Raw genomic sequence first — 19,545 nt, forward strand, 5'->3', positions numbered from 1 at the left:
CAAACACCACAGTGTTATACATACTGACTACTGAACACTACAGTGTTACACATACTGACTACTAAACACCACAGTGTTACACATACTGACTACTAAACACTACAGTGTTACACATACTGACTACTAAACACCACAGTGTTATACATACTGACTACTGAACACCACAGTGTTACACATACTGACTACTGAACACTACAGTGTTACACATACTGACTACTAAACACCACAGTGTTACACATACTGACTACTGAACACCACAGTGTTACACATACTGACTACTAAACACAAACACCACAGTGTTATACATACTGACTACTGAACACTACAGTGTTACACATACTGACTAGGAGAACATTCAGTACAACTTGCTGAGTTTTCCAGTGTAGTGAACACCACGCCTCAGTTTACTACTAAACTCTGTATTATTAACTCCATTACACACAATCCAGTTTAACTGTGTTTCAGAACTAATTCTGTGTAAAGGACTATTGTAATTATTATTATAATTATTGTTGTTGTTGTTATTATTATTATAATTATTGTTGTTGTTGTTATTATTATTATAATTATTGTTGTTGTTGTTATTAGACAATATAATCAGACATATTCAGGATTCAGTGGTTTAGAAACTTTTGCTTGTTTCTGGTCATGAACAGAGACGTACAATTATCTGTTGTTTCTTTCAAACTAATCTGGGGACAGTATGAATGTGATGCCTTGTTTTACATCTGCGCACACACACACACACACACACAGTTCTCAGTAAGCCAGTAAGCTAGGTGCTATGTTTAGGTGCAGCTTGGCTAATTTTGTCAAACCTGAATTATGCATGAAAGTCTATTTACACCTCAGAAAAAAGAGAGAGAGAGAGAACTATAATGACAAATATCTATCACAAACTGATATACACAGATCCCTCCTCAAGAGCATCACGAGACAACATTTCATCAGCTCAATAAACATCAGGTGATACACTCACATACCATCACACTTCTTAGGGAACATCACAGATTTGGGACACCGAGATCTGAGACTAGCAAGAGATGGAGATCCTCCCCTATCTGTCCTTCTTTTAGTCTCTCTCCTTCAGTAAAGACTGCCAGGTAGGTGATATTAATCCCCCCGACACACACACACACACACACACACACACACACACACACACACACACACACACACACACACACATTTGCTAAGAGGGTTTTTTAACAATACATGCCTGACCAGCAGGACTTGTGGCCAAAATCACCACTGCAAAGAGAGAGAGAGAGAGAGAGAGAGAGAGAGAGAAAGAAAGAAAAGATGGCAGTATTTCATTTGCTTTAGTAACACACACACACACAGGGTGCTAGCTAGGGCATCTTCTCTCCAGCTAGCTCAATGTCAGCCGCATCTCAACACAAAGACATTCTGTCTCCTGGACAATTAAATGCAGGGATGAATAGATGGATGGATAAATGGATGGATGGAAGGGTGGGTGTTGTATTTCCTGCTCACCGATTCAGCTTTCTTCCTTTTCTGCTCCCTTCAGCGCTTTTCTCTCTCTGTGTAAGCACCGGCCCACGAGCTGCACATCCCTCCTCCTTCCCTCTCTCCCTCCTTCCCTCTCTTCTACTCTTCTTGCTCCTTATTTGTATTTTCCTGTCCCTCCCTCTCTCCTGTCACTTTCTGTATGATGAGCATCAGGGATGAAGCAAAAGGGAGTGCCGTCTACACTAACGACACCATTCTCTCTCTCTCTCTCTCTCTCTCTCTCTCTCTCTCTCTCTCTCCTTATCCCTCGCTCAGGGTGTAGTCCCCTGGGTGCCTGGAGCAAACAGCTGAAGGTTTAGAAGAAAACCTGGCATGGAAACAAAGGATCAGACTGGTCGAGAAGCTCTCTGTGTGTGTGTGTGTGTGTGTGCATTGTTTAAAAACTGATAAATGAATGTTGAGAATGATTATAATAATAATAATAATAATAATAATAATAATAATAATAATAATAATAATAATAATAATAATAATAATAATAATAATAATAATAATAATAATAATAATAATAATAATAATAATAATAATAATATAATAATAATATAATAATAATAATAATAATAATATAATAATAATAATAATAATAATAATAATATAATAATAATAATAATAATAATAATAATAATAATAATAATAATAATAATAATAATATAATAATAATAATAATAATATAATAATAATAATAATAATAATAATAATATAATAATAATAATAATAATAATAATAATAATAATAATAATAATAATAATAATATAATAATAATAATATAATAATAATAATAATATAATAATAATAATAATAATAATAATAATAATAATAATAATAATAATAATATAATAATAATAATAATAATAATAATAATAATAATAATAATAATAATAATAATAATAATAATATAATAATAATAATAATAATAATAATAATAATAATAATATAATAATAATAATAATAATAATAATAATAATATAATAATAATAATAATAATATAATAATAATAATAATAATAATAATAATAATAATAATAATAATAATAATAATAATAATAATAATAATAATAATAATAATAATAATAATAATAATAATAATAATAATAATAATAATATAATAATTATTGTTGTTACTAGACACTATAATTAGAGGTATTCAGGATGAATTGGTTTAGAAGCTTCTACACACACACCCCTTCATGGTCTCTCACGCACACACACACACACACACACACACACACACACACACACACACACACTTACTGTCCTCTCCAGGACATGGCATGCCCGGCTTCTCTGGAACACTGGGAAACACTAAGCAGAGAGAGCAAGAAGGAGCTTTAACTCTACAGTAATGTTAGAATACTGTTGAAATCTCATAATCTCATATTGTATTCACAATAGAACATAAAAAAACATGTCACATTTAAAAACTGAGGAAATGTTTTAAGTGCTTAAATGTTTTAAGTTTTGAGTTTTGATAACAAGCCGGATGGTCCCTCTCCTCTTTAGTCTGGAGGACATGGTGTCCATGGTTTCCAAAAATAAATTAAAATTTTGATTTGCCTGAACACAGAAGTTTTCTACTTTGCCTCAGAACATTTAAAATGAGCTTTGGCCCAAAGAGGATGGTGGTGTTTCTGGATCACGTTCACCCATGCCTTCTTACATTTACATTTGCCGCAGTTAGCAGACGCCCTTGTCCAGAGCGACGTACGAAAGTGTTTTGAAACTTTTGATTCAACTGTTTTGCAATTTGATGTTGAGGAAATTATTCTGAAATTGTTCCACAGTTTGTAGACACAGTCTTTTTAACAGATTGTTGAAGCTCCGCCCATCTTTACTTCTGAGAGACTCTGCTTCTCTAAGATACATTATTTATACCTCATTAGTTACTAAATATTTCTCCAACTGCTGTTATATTGACACTCACTTTTCCAAATTTTTGTTGCTCCATCACAACTTTAAAAAAAAATCATATTCTAAATTTGCTTAAAGCAGCACATTTCCTCATTTACATATTTCAAGTTTCCATGTTCTATTAATTTAGTGAAAAGTTTATTGCAGTTAGACTCTCAGTGTGCAAGTGTTTGTATGTTAGTGTTTGTTAATGTGTGAGTGTGTGTGTGTGTGTGTTTGCGTGTGTGTTTGTTAGTTTGTGAGTACCGTGCAGGAGGAGTCCAGACACTCTGCTCCTGCTGTAGATCCGAAACGCCTCGTCCAGCTCCATCTGGGAGGAGATAGTACAGGGGTCACCTGCTCACCACACACACACACACACACACACACACACATTTGTAAAAAGATCAGGTTCAAACTAAGGTAAAAAACTATTTACTGCATGAGAAGAGAAAGCCCAAATCACACACACAAACACACACTCACACACACAAACACACATTCACACACACTCATTCAAAACACTCTCACACACACGCACACGCACACACACACACACACACAAACACACATACGGAAACACACTCACACACATACACACAACACACACGTGTGCAAACACACAAACAAACACACAAACAGGCAATCTCACACACACACACACACACACACACACACACACACACACACACACACACACACACACACACACACACACACACCTTCATCATCAATCCACTTCAGTGTGATGGGGGAGTTCCTCTGGACGCAGCACATCTCTCTCACCTCCTCACACAGCTCTAAGAAGGACATGCCTGAGTCCAGGTATGAGATCAACATGTCTCTGTATACACACACACACACACACACACACACACACACACACACACACACGTTCTCTCTCATAATTCATAAATTATATGTTTTAATAAATAATTATAAGACACGTTACACACGGTGCACCAGGTGAAATATGTTGCGCTTCCTTTAGGAACATAGCGGTATTTTTCGGAATAGCCTGCCAGAAGCGAGCTCTCCCTTCACCCAGACTCAACGCGTTACAACGGCTTGTATCTAAACAGCAGCCTACCAAGAAAGTCATTGTTCACTGTCTTCCTCCTTCCTTTCACAACTATTTCTCTCGGGAGTTTATCTTTTGACATCGTCATGCATTTAAAAATCACCCGATGGAAGTTTTTTCTCCCGATGCCGTGCAGCTCAGAACACAGGTGAGGTGCGTTTTTTCGTTTCCGTTCGGAAATTTCATTGGTCTAATGTTATGGGGTTCAGTTTTTTGGCTTGAAGTTTGTGAAACCAGGAAAAACCCAGGAAAAATCCGTACATTAGCCGCTTCGTTGTTTAAGCCGCGGGGTTCAAAACATGGGAAAAAAGTAACGGCTTATAGTCCTGAAAATACGGTAACTGAATATCAGTGAATATTTACCTCACAGACATAATAAATATGTGTAGAAAACTCGACATAAACCATAAAACCATAAACCACATTCACATCGAATAAAAATATTCTCTGATTCTGTAATCGGTATGATTTATACCATAAATCCCATAAATCAGTATGATTATGATAAAAGCTTCTTGACTTGAAGAGGTGCAGTTTCTCCGGTATCACCTCATTAACTGTCCGTGTGGAAACATAGCAAAGGTTCCGTTTGGTGTCCTGATGATTTACGTCATTTAAACCACCATTATTACTTTAAAACATTTACAAGAATTTTTTGTATTCATGCTCTATGTTGAATCCATATTCTCAATGTCCATGTTGCTTTCACTTGAGTAAAAACGTTTAATCAGTACTTCAACTTTTACCCGAGTATTTTAAAACATGAGTATTTGTACTTCTACTTAAGTAAAGGAAGTGTGTACTTTTGCCACCTCTGGATATACTACAGATATAGATACCGATATAGGTTAAGATACAGTTAATCCAGTCATTAGTGTTACACAAGTCAGGTCACTCTTAGTGTCAGTTTTAGGCCCGGATAAATGTGGAGGGTTTTGTTATGAAGGACATCCAGTGTAAAACATGTGCCAAATCAAATATGTGGATCACAAATCAAAATTTCATACTGGATTGGTCAAAGCCCGGGTTACAAATGACCACCATGGTACCGGTGGAATTTGGGCTACTGTTGGCTGAAGGGGGAGAAGGAGAGGAGGAAGACGTCTACAGAGACGGCAGGGAAAGGAGAAGTGTAGGAGAGTGGAGGTTCAGGTTGGTACTTTAAATGTCGGTACTATGACTAGTAAAGGGAGAGAGGGAGCTGATATGATGGAGAGGAGAAAGGTAGATATGTTGTGTGTTTAGGAGACCAAGTGGAAAGGGAGTAAGACCAGGAACATTAGAGGTGTTTAAACTGTTCTATCATGGTGTGGATGGAAAGAGAAATGGTGTAGGGGTGATTCTGAAGGTACCGATCTTTAAGAATAAGGGAGATGTGCAGACCTGCAGTAACTACAGGGGAATTAAGTTGATCAGTCACACCATGAAGTTATAAGAAAGAGTAGTGGAACCAGGCTGAGAGAAGAAGTGACCATCTGTGAGCAACAGTAGATTTCATGCCAAGGAAGAGCACCACAGATGCATTATTTTCTTTAAGAATGTTGATGGAGAAGTATAGAGAAGGACAGAAGGAGTTGCATTGTGTGTTTGTGGATTTAGAGAAAGCGTACGACAGGGTGGAGAGAGGAGTTGTGGTATTGTATGAGGAAGTCTGGTGTGACAGAGAAGTATGTGAGGGTGGTGCAGGACATGTATGAGGACAGTGTGACAGCAGTGAAGTGTGCAGTAGGAACGGCAGACTGGTTCAAGATGAAGGTTGGACTGGTTCAAGGTGGAGGTTGGACTGCATCAAGGATCGGCTCTGAGCCCTTTCCTATTTGCAGTGGTGATGTACAGGTTGAAGTACAAGGTCAGACAGGAGTCTCCGTGGACTATGATGTTATTGTGATTTGTGGTGATAGTAGGGAGCAGGTGGAGAAGAGCCTGGAGAGGTGGAGGTACATGCTGGAGAGAAGAGGAATGAAAGTCAGTAAGAGTAAAACAAAGTACATGTGTGTGAATGAGAGGGAGGGCAGTGGAGAGGTGCAGTTGCAGGGAGAAGAGCTGGAGAAGGTGGATAAGTTCAGGTACCTGGGGTCAACAGTACAAAGTAATGAGTAACAGTGGCATTGAGTAAAAGACAGGAGTTGGAGTTAGAGGTAGCAGAGCTGAAAATGTTGAGATGTTCATTGGGAATGATGACGATAGACAGGATTAGAAATGAGATAATCAGAGGGACAGCGCATGTAAGACGTTTTGGAGACAAGGTGAGGGAGGTGTGATTGAGATGGTTTGGACATGTGCAGAGGAGGGAAATGGGGTATATCAGTAGGGGTCCCATTGATGTTTAGCGGTTGGTATGACCGCTCCTGCTTCATGCTGAAGTCCACTGTCAGCTCCTTAGTCTTGCTGACGTTCAGAAGAAGATTGTTCTCCTGGCATTATGGGAAGTATGGTGTTGAATGCTGATCTGTAGTCCACAAACAGCATTTTTGCATAATTCCCTTTTCTGTAGTGCAGCTGGCTCATCGTAGTGTAAAGAAGATGAGTAATGGCGTCCTCACTAGAGTGGTTCTGGCGGTATGCGAACTGTAGAGGATCCAGTGTGTCTGGTAGTGATGCAGTGATGAAGTCTCTGACCAGTCTTTCAAAACACAATCACTACTAAGGTCAGGGCTACAGGATGGTAGTCGTTGAGGCAGGTGGGCTGGGGCTTCTTCTTCTTCAGGCAGGGCTGTTTCCTCTCAGGTATGTTGTGCTCTCTGGCGATTGAACCAGAGAAATATAAGAGAAATATAAATATAAATCCAAGATGGCGGTGCGGCAGTAGCTCGCAGCGGCCTCTCCGGATCCAAAAATGGTGCTTTCACCATATTTAGCGCGACCTTCCACAATACATAGACACCAGAGTCAGCTGTGTTCATGCGTACGACCACCAGACACTGCTACAGTACAGGCATCATGCAACCAATAATCTGCATGATGATATTATCAACAATCTTCGCAACCTCGGCTTGCTGCGACCTCGGCCACAAAGACCAGGCCCCCTCCCTCGGTGTTACCTGATGCCGGTGGCTGGGAGAGGAGACGTCGAAAGTGCTGATCGAGGAAGCGGAAGTGAAGCAAGCGGGCGGATGTCCGTGCTAGGCTAAATGCTAACCCTAGCCGGCCGGCTCTCCCGTCCATTCTTCTTTCCAATGTCTGCTTCCTGGATAATAAACTGGACTACATCCGACTCCAGCGAACCACACGGCGAGAGTTTAGAGACTGTTGCGTCTTTGTTTTCACGGAGACGTGGCTCAGCGACAGAGTTCCGGAAGCCGCCATCCAGCTAGACGGGCTAACCGTGTTTCGAGCCGACAGAAATGCAGCTCTGTGCGGTAAGACTCGTGGTGGTGGCGTGTGTGTTTATATCAACACGGAATAGTGTAAGAACTCTGTGCTTGTCTCACGCTACTGCTCATCGCTAGTGGAGTTTGTGACTGTTAGATGCAGACCTTTTTATTTACCACGGGAATTCACAACTGTATTCATTGTCGGAGTGTACATTCCTCCCAGTGCTAATGCTAAGGAGGCACTGTGTGAACTCTACGGCGCTATTAGCGACCTGCAGAATGCTCACCCCGACGGATTGTTTATTATCGCCGGAGATTTCAACCATGCGAATCTCAAGACTGTGCTTCCTAAACTCCATCAGCATGTGGACTTTGCAACAAGAGGAGCGAACACGCTGGATCGTGTTTACACAAACATCCCCGGCGCGTATCGTGTGGAGCCCCGCCCCCATCTCGGATACTCAGACCACTGCTCTGTTATGTTAATTCCAGCATACAGACCTGTAATAAACATACAAGATGATGCAAAGTTTTTAACTGCCATTTTGAAGGACTTTCAGATTTAATCTTCTGCCAAAGTCAACTGTGGTAAAAGTGAAGCTATTTCAGTTGGGGAGTGGGGAGGTGGGCAACCTTCACTGCCAGGAGGCTTAGAATGGAAAAGAGGTGGCTTTAAATACTTGGGTGTAAACCTGGGGAGCAATGAGTTTTTACATAAAAACTTGGAAGGTTCTATAGAGCAGGTGAAAGGCAGACTGAGCAGGTGGAAACAGTTAGTCCCAAAGATGTCCTACAGGGGACGAACGCTGGTCCTCAACAACCTCGCCAGTGTCGTCCCTCTGGCACAAGCTAGCCTGCGTTGATCCTCCACTGACCCTGCTGGCAAACATACAGGCCCTGCTGGTTGATCTCTTCTGGGACAAACTACACTGGATTCCTCAGAGTGTTCCAAATCTGCCGAAAGAGGAAGGAGGGCACGGGCTGGTCCAGCTGTCCAGCAGAGCTGCAGCATTCTGCCAGCAGTTCATCCAGAGACTCCTCACTGGACCCAGAGACTTAGTATGGAGAGCAGCAGCCAGTGGATTATTACTCACAGTTAAAGGACTGGGGCTAAGTAAAGCCTTGTTTTTAACAGACACAAAAATCCTAGGCACCTCTGGATTACCAATGTTTTGCTGTGGAGTTTTTAAAATCTGGAACGTTTTTAAAAAACAGAACAAGGGCTATCAAAGAGTACACTGGATGCTGGAGGAGCCTCTGGTGTACGGCGGGCGACTGGACATCTCCAGAGTGACCATTCCTGCACTGTCCAGAACTCTAATCTCCTCAGGCATCGTGACGCTCCGGGAGCTTGTGAACATCACGGGGTCAGACTTGTCGAGGGCAGAGGACCTGGCAGCGTGTATGAGACTAAGGTACCTGCGTGTTGTCAATCAGCTCCTACACCGCTGCAGCTCCTACACAACTGGATAACTTTATCCTTGGCCAAGCAAAGATGGCAATATACCTGAACCGGAAAAAAACAGTTTGTGTTTGTGGGGACTGTGCGGCCACAAAAATGTTAAAAAGGCTGATAAAATCTAAAATTTTAATTGATTTATGACTCAATGAAGTATGAATGGTGTGGATGTGTTTAAATGTGTGTGGTGTTGGGAGAAGGCTTTGTGCTTTGTTGAAGAAGGAGAACGTCTCTAAGTTACGTATGTAACCCTAGTTCCCTGAGAAAACGAGACGCTGCATTGAAACGCTTTGGGAACGCCCCGCATTGTCCACATTCTGAATCACGTGTAAAATCCAGCCAATAGGCAAGTCATGACATCATCAGTGGGTGACGTCACGTAAACCAGGAAGGTACAAAATGGCTGAGGGATAGTAGCAGCATTAGCTTATGTAAAAAGAGAAGCTAAGCGCTGCAGGGATGCAGGGAGTATGGCCTCATTCCCTCAGGAAACTAGGGTTACATACGTAACCTAGAGAGCTGGGAACAAGTGTCCAATCACACCATACTGACCAGTCCCTGCCTAGTGTGTCTGAGCACCACCAGCATGCAGGACAGAGGGGCCAAAAGTGGCTCTGATGTTGAGGTCATAAAACCTGACAAAGGTCAAAGGGGTGGACCAGCTTGCAGCGTTACATATGTCCTGTAGGGGAACCCCCGTGGACCAGGCCGTAGAGGCCACCATAATTCGGGTTGAATGAGCCTTGACTAATAGCATCCACTCAGTAGAGAGACTAGCTGTTAGAAACTGTGCCCCCTCAGGGGACACAGCAATAGCTTCCATAATTCTGGGCCGGGGTGAACCAGGGTTCCCCAGCCTGCAAGAGGAGATCCCTCCTGGGAGAAATTTCCCAAGGAGGTCCCTCGAGGAGGGACAGCAGGTCCGTAAACCACGACTGCCCGGCCAAAGAGGTGCCACCAGGAGTAGACATACTCCTTCCAGAGGGGACAGTGCGAGGTCTCCCGAGTCGCAAAAAGATCTACCTGGGCTCTGTAATATCTCTGCCTTATCTGCTCCACCACCTCGGGTGGAGCACCCATTCCCGGGCCTCGGCCCTTGCCTTCAAAAGGGCGTCTGCTTCCCAATTCAACAGGCCCGGGATGTGAACTGCTCTCAGTGAGAGGAGTTTCCCCTGGGACCATAGGAGGATCTGCCATGCCAGCCTGTACAGGGGACGAGATCAGAGGCCACCGACAAGTTGTCCACGATGTACGAGACCACCGACAAGTTGTCCACACGGACTAGTATGTGGCGATCTAGCACATTAGCACAGCCATCATCTCCAGGCAGTTTATGTGCCATAAATGATGTAGCTTGTTCCACTCATGACCGCTCCCCACCCCGTAAGAGATGCGTCTGTCGTTAGCGCTACGTGACGACAAGGCGCTCCCAGGATGTGGCCTTGAGACAGGAACGTGTGTTCTCTCCATATAGCTAATGTTCATAGAGATCACCTCGAAACCTTGATAGCACAGAGTGGGCTGCCCCCTTCGAGAGAACCCTCTGTCTCTGAGCCACCACTGGAGGTGTCTCATATGGAGGATACAAAGCGAAGTGGAATCACGTTGGCGCAGACTGGGACATGTTCAAGCGCAGCTCTGATGACGTCAACATGTTTACGGAAGCAGTTGTGGGATTCATGCAAAAAACCACCATCAGAAAGATTCACAACCAGAAGCCGTGGGCGGCTTCCGCAATGCTCTAAGATCCCGCTCTGTTGCTTACAACACGGGGGTCGCCAACAAGGACATGGATGAGTATAAGGCTGCATCTTACAGTGTTCGCAGAGTGGTGAAGGAAGCAAAGCGGCGCTACGGGAAGAAACTAGAGTCACAATTCCAACATGGTGGATCTAGGAGTCTGTGGCAGAGACTAAGAACAATCACGGACTGCAGAACACCATCTTCTAAAATGGTGAATGCGGACGCTTCTCTGGCAGACGAGCTAAACACCTGTTACGCTCATTTCGAGGCTGCAGCTAATCACACTAGCGGCACAAACAGCCGAGAGAGCCGAAGAGGTAAATACTTTCACCATCTCTGAGATATTCAACCTCTTACTGGAACAGTCTGTTGTCCCCTCGTGTTTCAAACAGTCCACCATTGCTCCTGTCCCGAAGAAACCCCGGCCCGCCTGCCTTACCGACTACCACCCTGTAGCCTTGACCTCAGTAGTGATAAAGTGTTTTGAGAGACTCAAAACACTTTTTCAGAAACTTCATCACTGCCTCACTACCAGACACACTGGACCCATTACAGTTTGCGTACTGTCAGAATCGTTCTACTGAGGACGCCATTGGTCATCTCCTCCACACTACGATGAGCCACCTGGACCACAGAAATGGGAATTATACAAAGATGCTGTTTGTTGACTACAGTTCTGCATTTAACACCATAATTCCCTCCACACTCACCTCTAAGTTGGAGGTCCTGGGACTCAGCCTGCCGCTGTGCCAATGGATCTCTAACTTCCTGACAGACAGACAACAAGCCGTACGGGTGGGCAAACACACCTCATCCACATTTTTCTCATATATATCTTTATATATTCTTATATTTTATATAGTTTTTATACTTTATTTATCTGCCTTCTTTTTCTTTGTTTTATTTTTCTCCCCATCCTATTCCCTCAAGCCAGACCATCGTAAAAAAGCATTTCACTGCATGTCATACCACTGTATGTGTATGTGACAAGTAAAATCTGATTGATTGATTGATTGATTGATTGATTGACGTTGGACGCTGCTGCCATGAGACCCAGCAGCCTCTGGAACTGCTTCACAGTCGTTGATATAGTTCAGAATGCGGGTGCCCTGAAGCCATAGCAGGGCTAGAGCTACATTCATGGAATTTGTGAAGGTGCGGAGTGAGAGTGCTAGGCCGAAGGGGAGGACTGATATTGGTAAGCTTAGCCCCCGAAAGCAAACCTCAGAAACCTCCTGTGAGCAGGAAGGATGGCTATGTGGAAATAGGTGCCCCTTAGACCTATCGTGACAAACCAGTCCTCGGACTTGATCTGTGACACGATCTCTTTGAGGATAAGCATGCTGAACCTGAGCCTCATGAGTGAGCGGTGCAAGGAGCATAGATCTAGGATCGGCCTCAATCCCCCGTCCTTCTTCGAAACAACAAAGTACTGGCCGTATTAGCCTGACTCTCTGACTGAGGAAGGAACAATTCGATGGCCCCTTTCCTCAGGAGGGTGCGTAATTCTTGCTCCAGGACCAGAGCTTGCTTGGGTCCCACCAGGATGGTACACAACCCGTTGAACCGGGGAGGAGAGGACCCGAATTGAATCGAGTAGTCCCTCTCTATCGTACGCAGGACCCACCGAGATACGTCCGGCAGCTCTTCCCAAGATGGTAGGCCCCAGGGTGGAGGCTGTACCGCAGGACGCAGGAAATGCTCATCCAGCTTGCTGGGAATTTCTTCCGCTTCTCATCAGGCCAAGCTTCTCATCGGGCTTAGCGGCGCACGGCGTCACTACCTACAAGAGCGCCTCGAACAGCACAGGCTGAAAGGAGCCAGTGGGCTCGCTAGCATCCGAAAATTCTCCCTTCTCGGAGGAAGAAATATGGAGCTCCACGGAAGAAGGAACCTTCTCTTTTGCACCAGAACTAAACTAATCACTCATATTTTACTCAATTATGAGACCATCTTCCCACGTATTTATTTATTTATTATTTAATTTATTAAGTCACCCTGAATTTTATGATATGTGACATGTGTAAATAAATGTTTGTAAAAGTCAAAGTCTCTTTCTCCCTGTCACCCCTCTTCTCTCTCTCTCTCTCTCTCTCTTTCTCTCTCTCTCACTCTCTCTCTCCCCATCACCCTCTTCTCTCTCTCTCGCTCTCTCTTTCTCTCCATCACCCTCTTCTCTCTCTCTCTCTCTCTCTCTCTCTCTCTCTCTCTCTCGGTCGAGTTAAACATGCTCCTGAGGTTCCAGTGGTCACTGTTCCTGACCTCTCCGCTCCTCGGATCTTCTCACTTCGTCCTGGTCTGCCTCTGGATAGTGGAGGCGACTCTGTGCAGCTGAAGCTGTTTCTCATCAATGCCACGGGGTTTCATGAAATTATGGAGCGTAAAAACATGTGCCAAAGCAAACATGCGGATGATCCGCTGAAAGAAAGTTTGTTTATGGAGCAAAAACAGGAACTCTAAGGATTTGAATTTGAACTGTAGTTAATATCAACAGTCTGCTACACTGACTCAGGACTACAGTTTGCTTCTGATCTCCATCACTGCACCTCAACATAAACACCTCTGAAGCACATCAACAGTTCTCCTGGTGTTTGTGATGGACATCAGTGAAATGTGTAAACTTTCAGATAATAATTCTATTTCCTCAATCATAATGTGAGTGGCCCGTGTGATGACTTCTGTGTCGTCTGTCTTCTGTCAATTTCTGTCCTGCTCACAGTCAGGCTTCACTATGGTTACACACACACACACACACACACACACACACACACACACACTTCAGCCAAAGTCGAGTGGGAGAGCTTTATAGAGGGAGGAGTTTACAGTGGGAATAGTTTATCTCTGACTCCACCGTCAAGTGTTTCATCATGACCTCAATTCAGAGGAATTCTGAAGGTGTGTACTAAATGCTGTGTCCGACTGCCACACACATTTCATAAATCACCATCCTGTAAAAAAAATACTCAGCTTTGACATGTGAAAGCAGGCGTGTCTTCTTTGTTTTTTAATGATGTGTCACGTGTGACGTGCTGATAAAAGCTGTGAGTTCATTATAAACAGGTGTGTGTGGACGTGGCCCTCAGCTCTCCTTAAACAAACAACCCTAAAACATTAGCATTGTGCCCTCCAGGATCCTACACCAACATCCCTCCAGCACATGTTAAAGCTACACAACATTAGCACCATTAGCATTAGCACCACATTTAACACTTTCCTGCCTTTGCTATTTCTCTGTGACTTTATCGCCTTATTCCCCTGAAAGACATCAGTGTGTTTTACAAAGTCAGAAAACATAATGCATACACACAAGGACTTCTACACTTCCTGAAATGATCAAAAAGAGGAAATAACAACAGTTGTTTCTCATATACACACACACACACACACACACACACACACACATTTATATTTACTGCATTTGGCAGATGCCCTTATCCAAAGTGACTTATATTTAACTCATTCATACAACTGAGCAGTTATGGGGCTAAGGGCCTTGCTCAGGGGCCCAGGAGTGGCAGCTTGGTGTGGCTGGGATTTGAACTCATGACCCCTGGAGCCAAAATCAAATTCCTTAAACACTAAGCTACCATCAGCACGCACACACACACACACACACACACACACACACACACACACACACACACAAAATGAAAATAATAATAATAATAATCACTTGTATGACTGGCAAATATGGCAAATGTATAACTCAATCACACAGTACAGGCTTTTGGATTCCCATTAGGAACCAGTAGAGCTGTGATGGTGTCTAATGATTTCATCAGAATGAAATCAAACACAGAGCTGAGAAACATCATCATTTTATTTTAATCAGTTTTAATAATAAACACTTCTCAGAAAACCTGAACCACACACACACACACACACACACACACACACACACTGTTATTAAAGCATTATATTATGCATCAGCTGTTGTATATAAATATATAAGTATTATACATGTGTTTGTGTTTTGATGTAAATAAATTCAATGTCAGGACTTTATCAGGTATTGATCAGGACTTTATGAGTAAAATCAGGATCAGGACTTTGATTTCTCACCTGTTGTAAACCGAATGGCTCTGGTGAAGTTTGAAAATTTCTTTTGGGATGAAAATTAAAACATCGGATGTTTAGATTAGATGAAGCTGAGAGTTCCAGTGTAATTAGAATGTGGCTGTATTTAATAAGAAATTTCAAGGATTACATTTTTTCCCGGATTACATTTACTTCGATTCGATTCACTCAGAGGAGTCGTTTAGACAGAGTCGACTCATTCAGCAACCTGTTGATTTACTCACCCGCCGAAATGCGCCTTTATTTTCACCGAGTCCATCACCGTCCTCACCGGCATGATCACTGTACAGCTCTAACACACACACACACACACACACACACACACGTAGGTCGAGAAATAAACAGTGAACCGAAGCTTTCTGAGTTTAATCCGCTTTCAGGAAACAGAGCAGAGTCCAGTTTCTGTCCTGCTCACAGTCAGGCTTCACTATGGTTACACACACACACACACACACACACACACACACACACACACACACACACACACACACACAGAGAGAGAGAGAGAGAGAGAGAGAGAGAGACTGCGCCCTCATCCGACACACGGAAAATTTTCTACTAATATTTATCTTAATTCCTTAATTTTTCTATTAAGTTTAATATACACTTATTATATAAACATTATATATATATATATATATATATATATATATATATATACACACACATTATATATAAATATATATTATGTAAACCTATGATATACACATATTATTTACTGCTGCTATAACTACTGCTGGAGCATGTTTTTTAATGTATAATAATTAGACATTAAGCAGTTTTGTGAAATAATTTACAACCTCTTTTCTCTTTTGTTTAGACAGCATACATGTTATAAGCCAATCTGAACACAGAGACAGATAGGGTCAGCCAATCGCAGATGAGAAGGCGGGATTCCAGGAAAATATGTAGGGAAAATTTAAAAACATAATTTTTTTTAAATGAAACTGTTTAATTTAATGAATAGTTTATTCTTCTCTCTGTGCAGTGAAGCTGTTGAGATCTTTGTCATTTGATATATAATTATAATCATTATCAGGTCGTGTATTTCACCCTCACCCTTCAGTGGTGTCCCTTCTGAATCAATTCACCTCTTAATCTCATTATTATGATACTCTGGCTACAGAAACCATCAATATTATTGAAAAACACAGTATAATAGAGCACTGCATCACAGACAGGAATCTAATACAGTGAGAATGACAGAACACATATGGAATTCTCCAAAATGATCAGGGAGAAAAAATCAGCACAGTGGTATAATGATCATACACACACCTTAAAACAGATCACTCGGAAATTAGAATGTAAATGTAGTCAAATCAAATGAACAGTATTTTAAATAACATGGAAGGAGAATCTCCTGAGTTCTAGAAAATCTCTTAGTGCTGCTGATCAGCATATTTCTCCTCCCTCATAGAAAATAACAAGCAGAATCCTAGATGTTTATTCTGTACTGCAGCAAAATGAACAGGAAATAAAAGCACTGCACTCACATGCACACCATCAATAGGTAGTAATTATTTCATCAATTTTTTATATAAACTTTCTTTCGGCTTCTCCCCTTAGGGGGCGCCACAGCGGATCATCTGTATTCATGATGTTTTTACGCTGGATGCCCTTCCTAAAGCAACCCTCCCCATTTATCCAGGCTTGGGACCGGCACTGAGAGTGGCTGGGGTTGGTTCCCTGACCGGGGATCGAACCCAGGCCGCAGCGGTGAGAGCGCTGCATCCTAACCACCAGACCACCAGGGGACCCTCATGAACTTCTAAAAATAATAATAAAGTAAAAACATAAATTAAAAAATAAAATAAAATGCTGCTATAGTGAGTCTTGCCGGAGTCCAAACTGCACAGTGACATTAACTTTCATACAACAATAAAGACACATAATAATCCATATCCTTCTCTCTCTCTCTTTCTGTCTCTTTCTTTCTCTGTCTCTGTCTCTCTCTGTCGAGTTAAACATGCTCCTGAGGCTCCAGTGATCACTGTTCCTGCCCCTCGTCCCTCAGTGGATCTTCTCACTTCGTCCAGGTCTGCCTCTGGATAGTGTTCTCTTCGTGTGGAGGCCACTCTGTGCAGTTTGGGACGGCTTCTCATCAACGCCTTGGGTGGTTCCATGAAATTCCGGAGTAAGAACAGCAGCTTTGAGGATGGATTGGACTGTAGTTAATGTCAACAGTCTGCTACATTTTGTGAGAGAGACAGAGAGAGAAAAAGAGAGAGAGAGAGAGAGAGAGAGAGAGAGAGAGAGAGAGAGAGAGAGAGAGAGAAGAGGGTGACAGGAAGAGAAGGATATGGATTATTGTGTGTCCTGATTGTTGTATGAAAGTTAATGTCACTGTGCAGTTTGGACCCTGGTAAGACTCGCTATGGCAGCAGAACTAAAAGGGAGAAGCAGAAGGAAACACAGACACGTGCTTTATACGTCAGTATTAGTATTTTATAATCAGTGTGAGATGTAATTGGGAGCAGTGTAGATGATTAAAACAGGGCTGATGTGATCATATTTTCTAGATCTAGTGAGGACTCTTGCTGCTGCATTCTGAACTAACTGAAGCTTATTTCTGCACTTACTCCAACACCCAGACAGTAAAGCGTTACAGTAGTCTAATCTAGATGTTACAAAAACATCAACTAGTTTTTCTGCATCCTGTAACGACATCATATTTCTAATTTTAGCAATATTTCTAAGGTGAAAGAAGGAGATCCTGGTGATATTATTCATGTGAGCCTCAAAGAAAAGACTCGGGTCAATAATCACACCAAGGTGTTTGACTGCTGTACACACTGAAACAGAAACACCATCCTGAGATGCTACGTAAAGATGCTAAGTTATATGTGGTAATGAGTAGTTGTTAGTATTTAGATGGGCCTCACACTGGTTCTTTAAACACATTTCTATGTTGTGTGTTCAGTGTCTACAGGGTCTTTACGACGCAAGTATGTAAGGTATACAGAAAGTCATTGTCTGGACTGACACATCTCTGGTTATTATGTCTTCTTACCCAATCAGGAACAGTTTTAGCTCAGGTTTTTTCCAGTGTGTATATAAACTTGTCTGTTATCTGCTTTAAACTGAAGAAGAACATTTGCACCATTCTGTGTTTGATTCTTCCCTGACCAGAAAAGGCACCACAGGCATCGGAGATCGCATGGGAAACCTTTTTTTGTTTGGGCATGATAAAAATCTAACTGTAGTAATATGTGGTAATGCAGATGTCTAGCTTTCAGATGTTTAGAAGTGAAAACAGAAGTAATACGACACACTGACTCTCCAGTTTGTTCATTTATTTCTGTTTATATTTAGTGACTTAGTGATTTATGCAACTGTCTCTCTCTCTCTCTCACTCACACTCTCACACACACACACACACACACACACACACACACACACACACAGAGTACACACTGTTCATCTACACACTCAGGCACACAGTACACCATTTTTATCTACACACACACACACACACACAGAAACACACACACAAACACACAGAGAAACACACAAACACACACATTTAACACGTTGACTGTGTGAGGCGTGTACAGTGTGTGAGGCGTGTACAGTGTGTGAGGTGTGTGTGAGGCGTGTACAGTGTGTAAGGTGTGTACAGTGTGTGAGGTGTGTGTGAGGCGTGTACAGTGTGTGAGGCGTGTACAGTGTGTAAGAATGTCTACAGTGTAAGGTGTGTGAGGCATGTGTGAGGCGTTTACAGTGTGTAAGAAGTGTCTACAGTGTGAGGTGTGTGAGGCATGTGTGAGGTGTGTACAGTGTGTGAGGTGTGTGTGTGGCATGTACAGTGTGTGGGGTGTGTGAGAGGTGTCTACAGTGTGAGGTGTGTGAGGCGTGTGAGAGGTGTCTACAGTGAGAGGTGTGTGAGGCGTGTACAGTGTGTGAGGTGTGTACAGTGTGTGAGGCGCGTACAGTGTGTGAGGCGTGTGAGGCGTGTACAGTGTGTGAGGGGTGTGAGGTGTGTACAGTGTGTGAGGCGTGTACAGTGTGAGGCGTGTACAGTGTGTGAGGTGTGTACAGTGTGTGAGGTGTGTAGTGTGTGAGGCGTGTACAGTGTGTGAGGTGTGTGAGGCGTGTACAGTGTGTGAGGCGTGTACAGTGTGTGAAATGTGTGAGGCGTGTACAGTGTGTGAGGCGTGTACAGTGTGTAAGGTGTGAACGGTGTGTGAGGTGTGTACAGTGTGTGAGGTGTGTGAGGCATGTACGGTGTGTGAGGTGTGTACGGTGTGTGAGGTGTGTACAGTGTGTGAGGTGTGTACAGTGTGTGAAATGTGTGAGGCGTGTACAGTGTGTGAGGTGTGTACGGTGTGTGAGGCGTGTACAGTGTGTGAGGTGTGTGAGGCGTGTACAGTGTGTGAGGTGTGTGAGGCGTGTACAGTGTGTGAGGTGTGTGAGGCGCGTACAGTGTGTGAGGCGTGTGGCGTGTACAGT

General features: G+C 42.7%; 1 protein-coding gene across 4 annotated transcripts in view; it reads right to left on the reverse strand.

Moving 5' to 3' along the window:
• Window positions 1-15,543, reverse strand: part of prkcz (protein kinase C, zeta) — a 76,832-nt gene extending 61,289 nt beyond the window's left edge. For 2 of the 4 annotated variants that reach the window (XM_046870835.1, XM_046870834.1), the window contains exons 1-4: window positions 15,318-15,543; window positions 4,142-4,263; window positions 3,687-3,776; window positions 2,784-2,834 (exon numbers count right to left, since the gene is read on the reverse strand). In XM_046870835.1, coding sequence (XP_046726791.1) covers window positions 2,784-2,834; window positions 3,687-3,776; window positions 4,142-4,263; window positions 15,318-15,370 — 316 coding nt within the window. In that variant the 5' untranslated portion in view covers window positions 15,371-15,543. Of the gene's footprint in view, window positions 1-1,497; window positions 1,754-2,783; window positions 2,835-3,686; window positions 3,777-4,141; window positions 4,264-15,078; window positions 15,236-15,317 lie in introns of those variants that run through there. The other 2 variants (XM_046870836.1, XM_046870839.1) reach the window with 2 other exon arrangements.
• Window positions 15,544-19,545: the final 4,002 nt, after the last annotated feature.

The sequence above is a fragment of the Silurus meridionalis genome, chromosome 17, assembly GCF_014805685.1.
Source record: "Silurus meridionalis isolate SWU-2019-XX chromosome 17, ASM1480568v1, whole genome shotgun sequence".
Taxonomy (NCBI): domain Eukaryota; kingdom Metazoa; phylum Chordata; class Actinopteri; order Siluriformes; family Siluridae; genus Silurus; species Silurus meridionalis.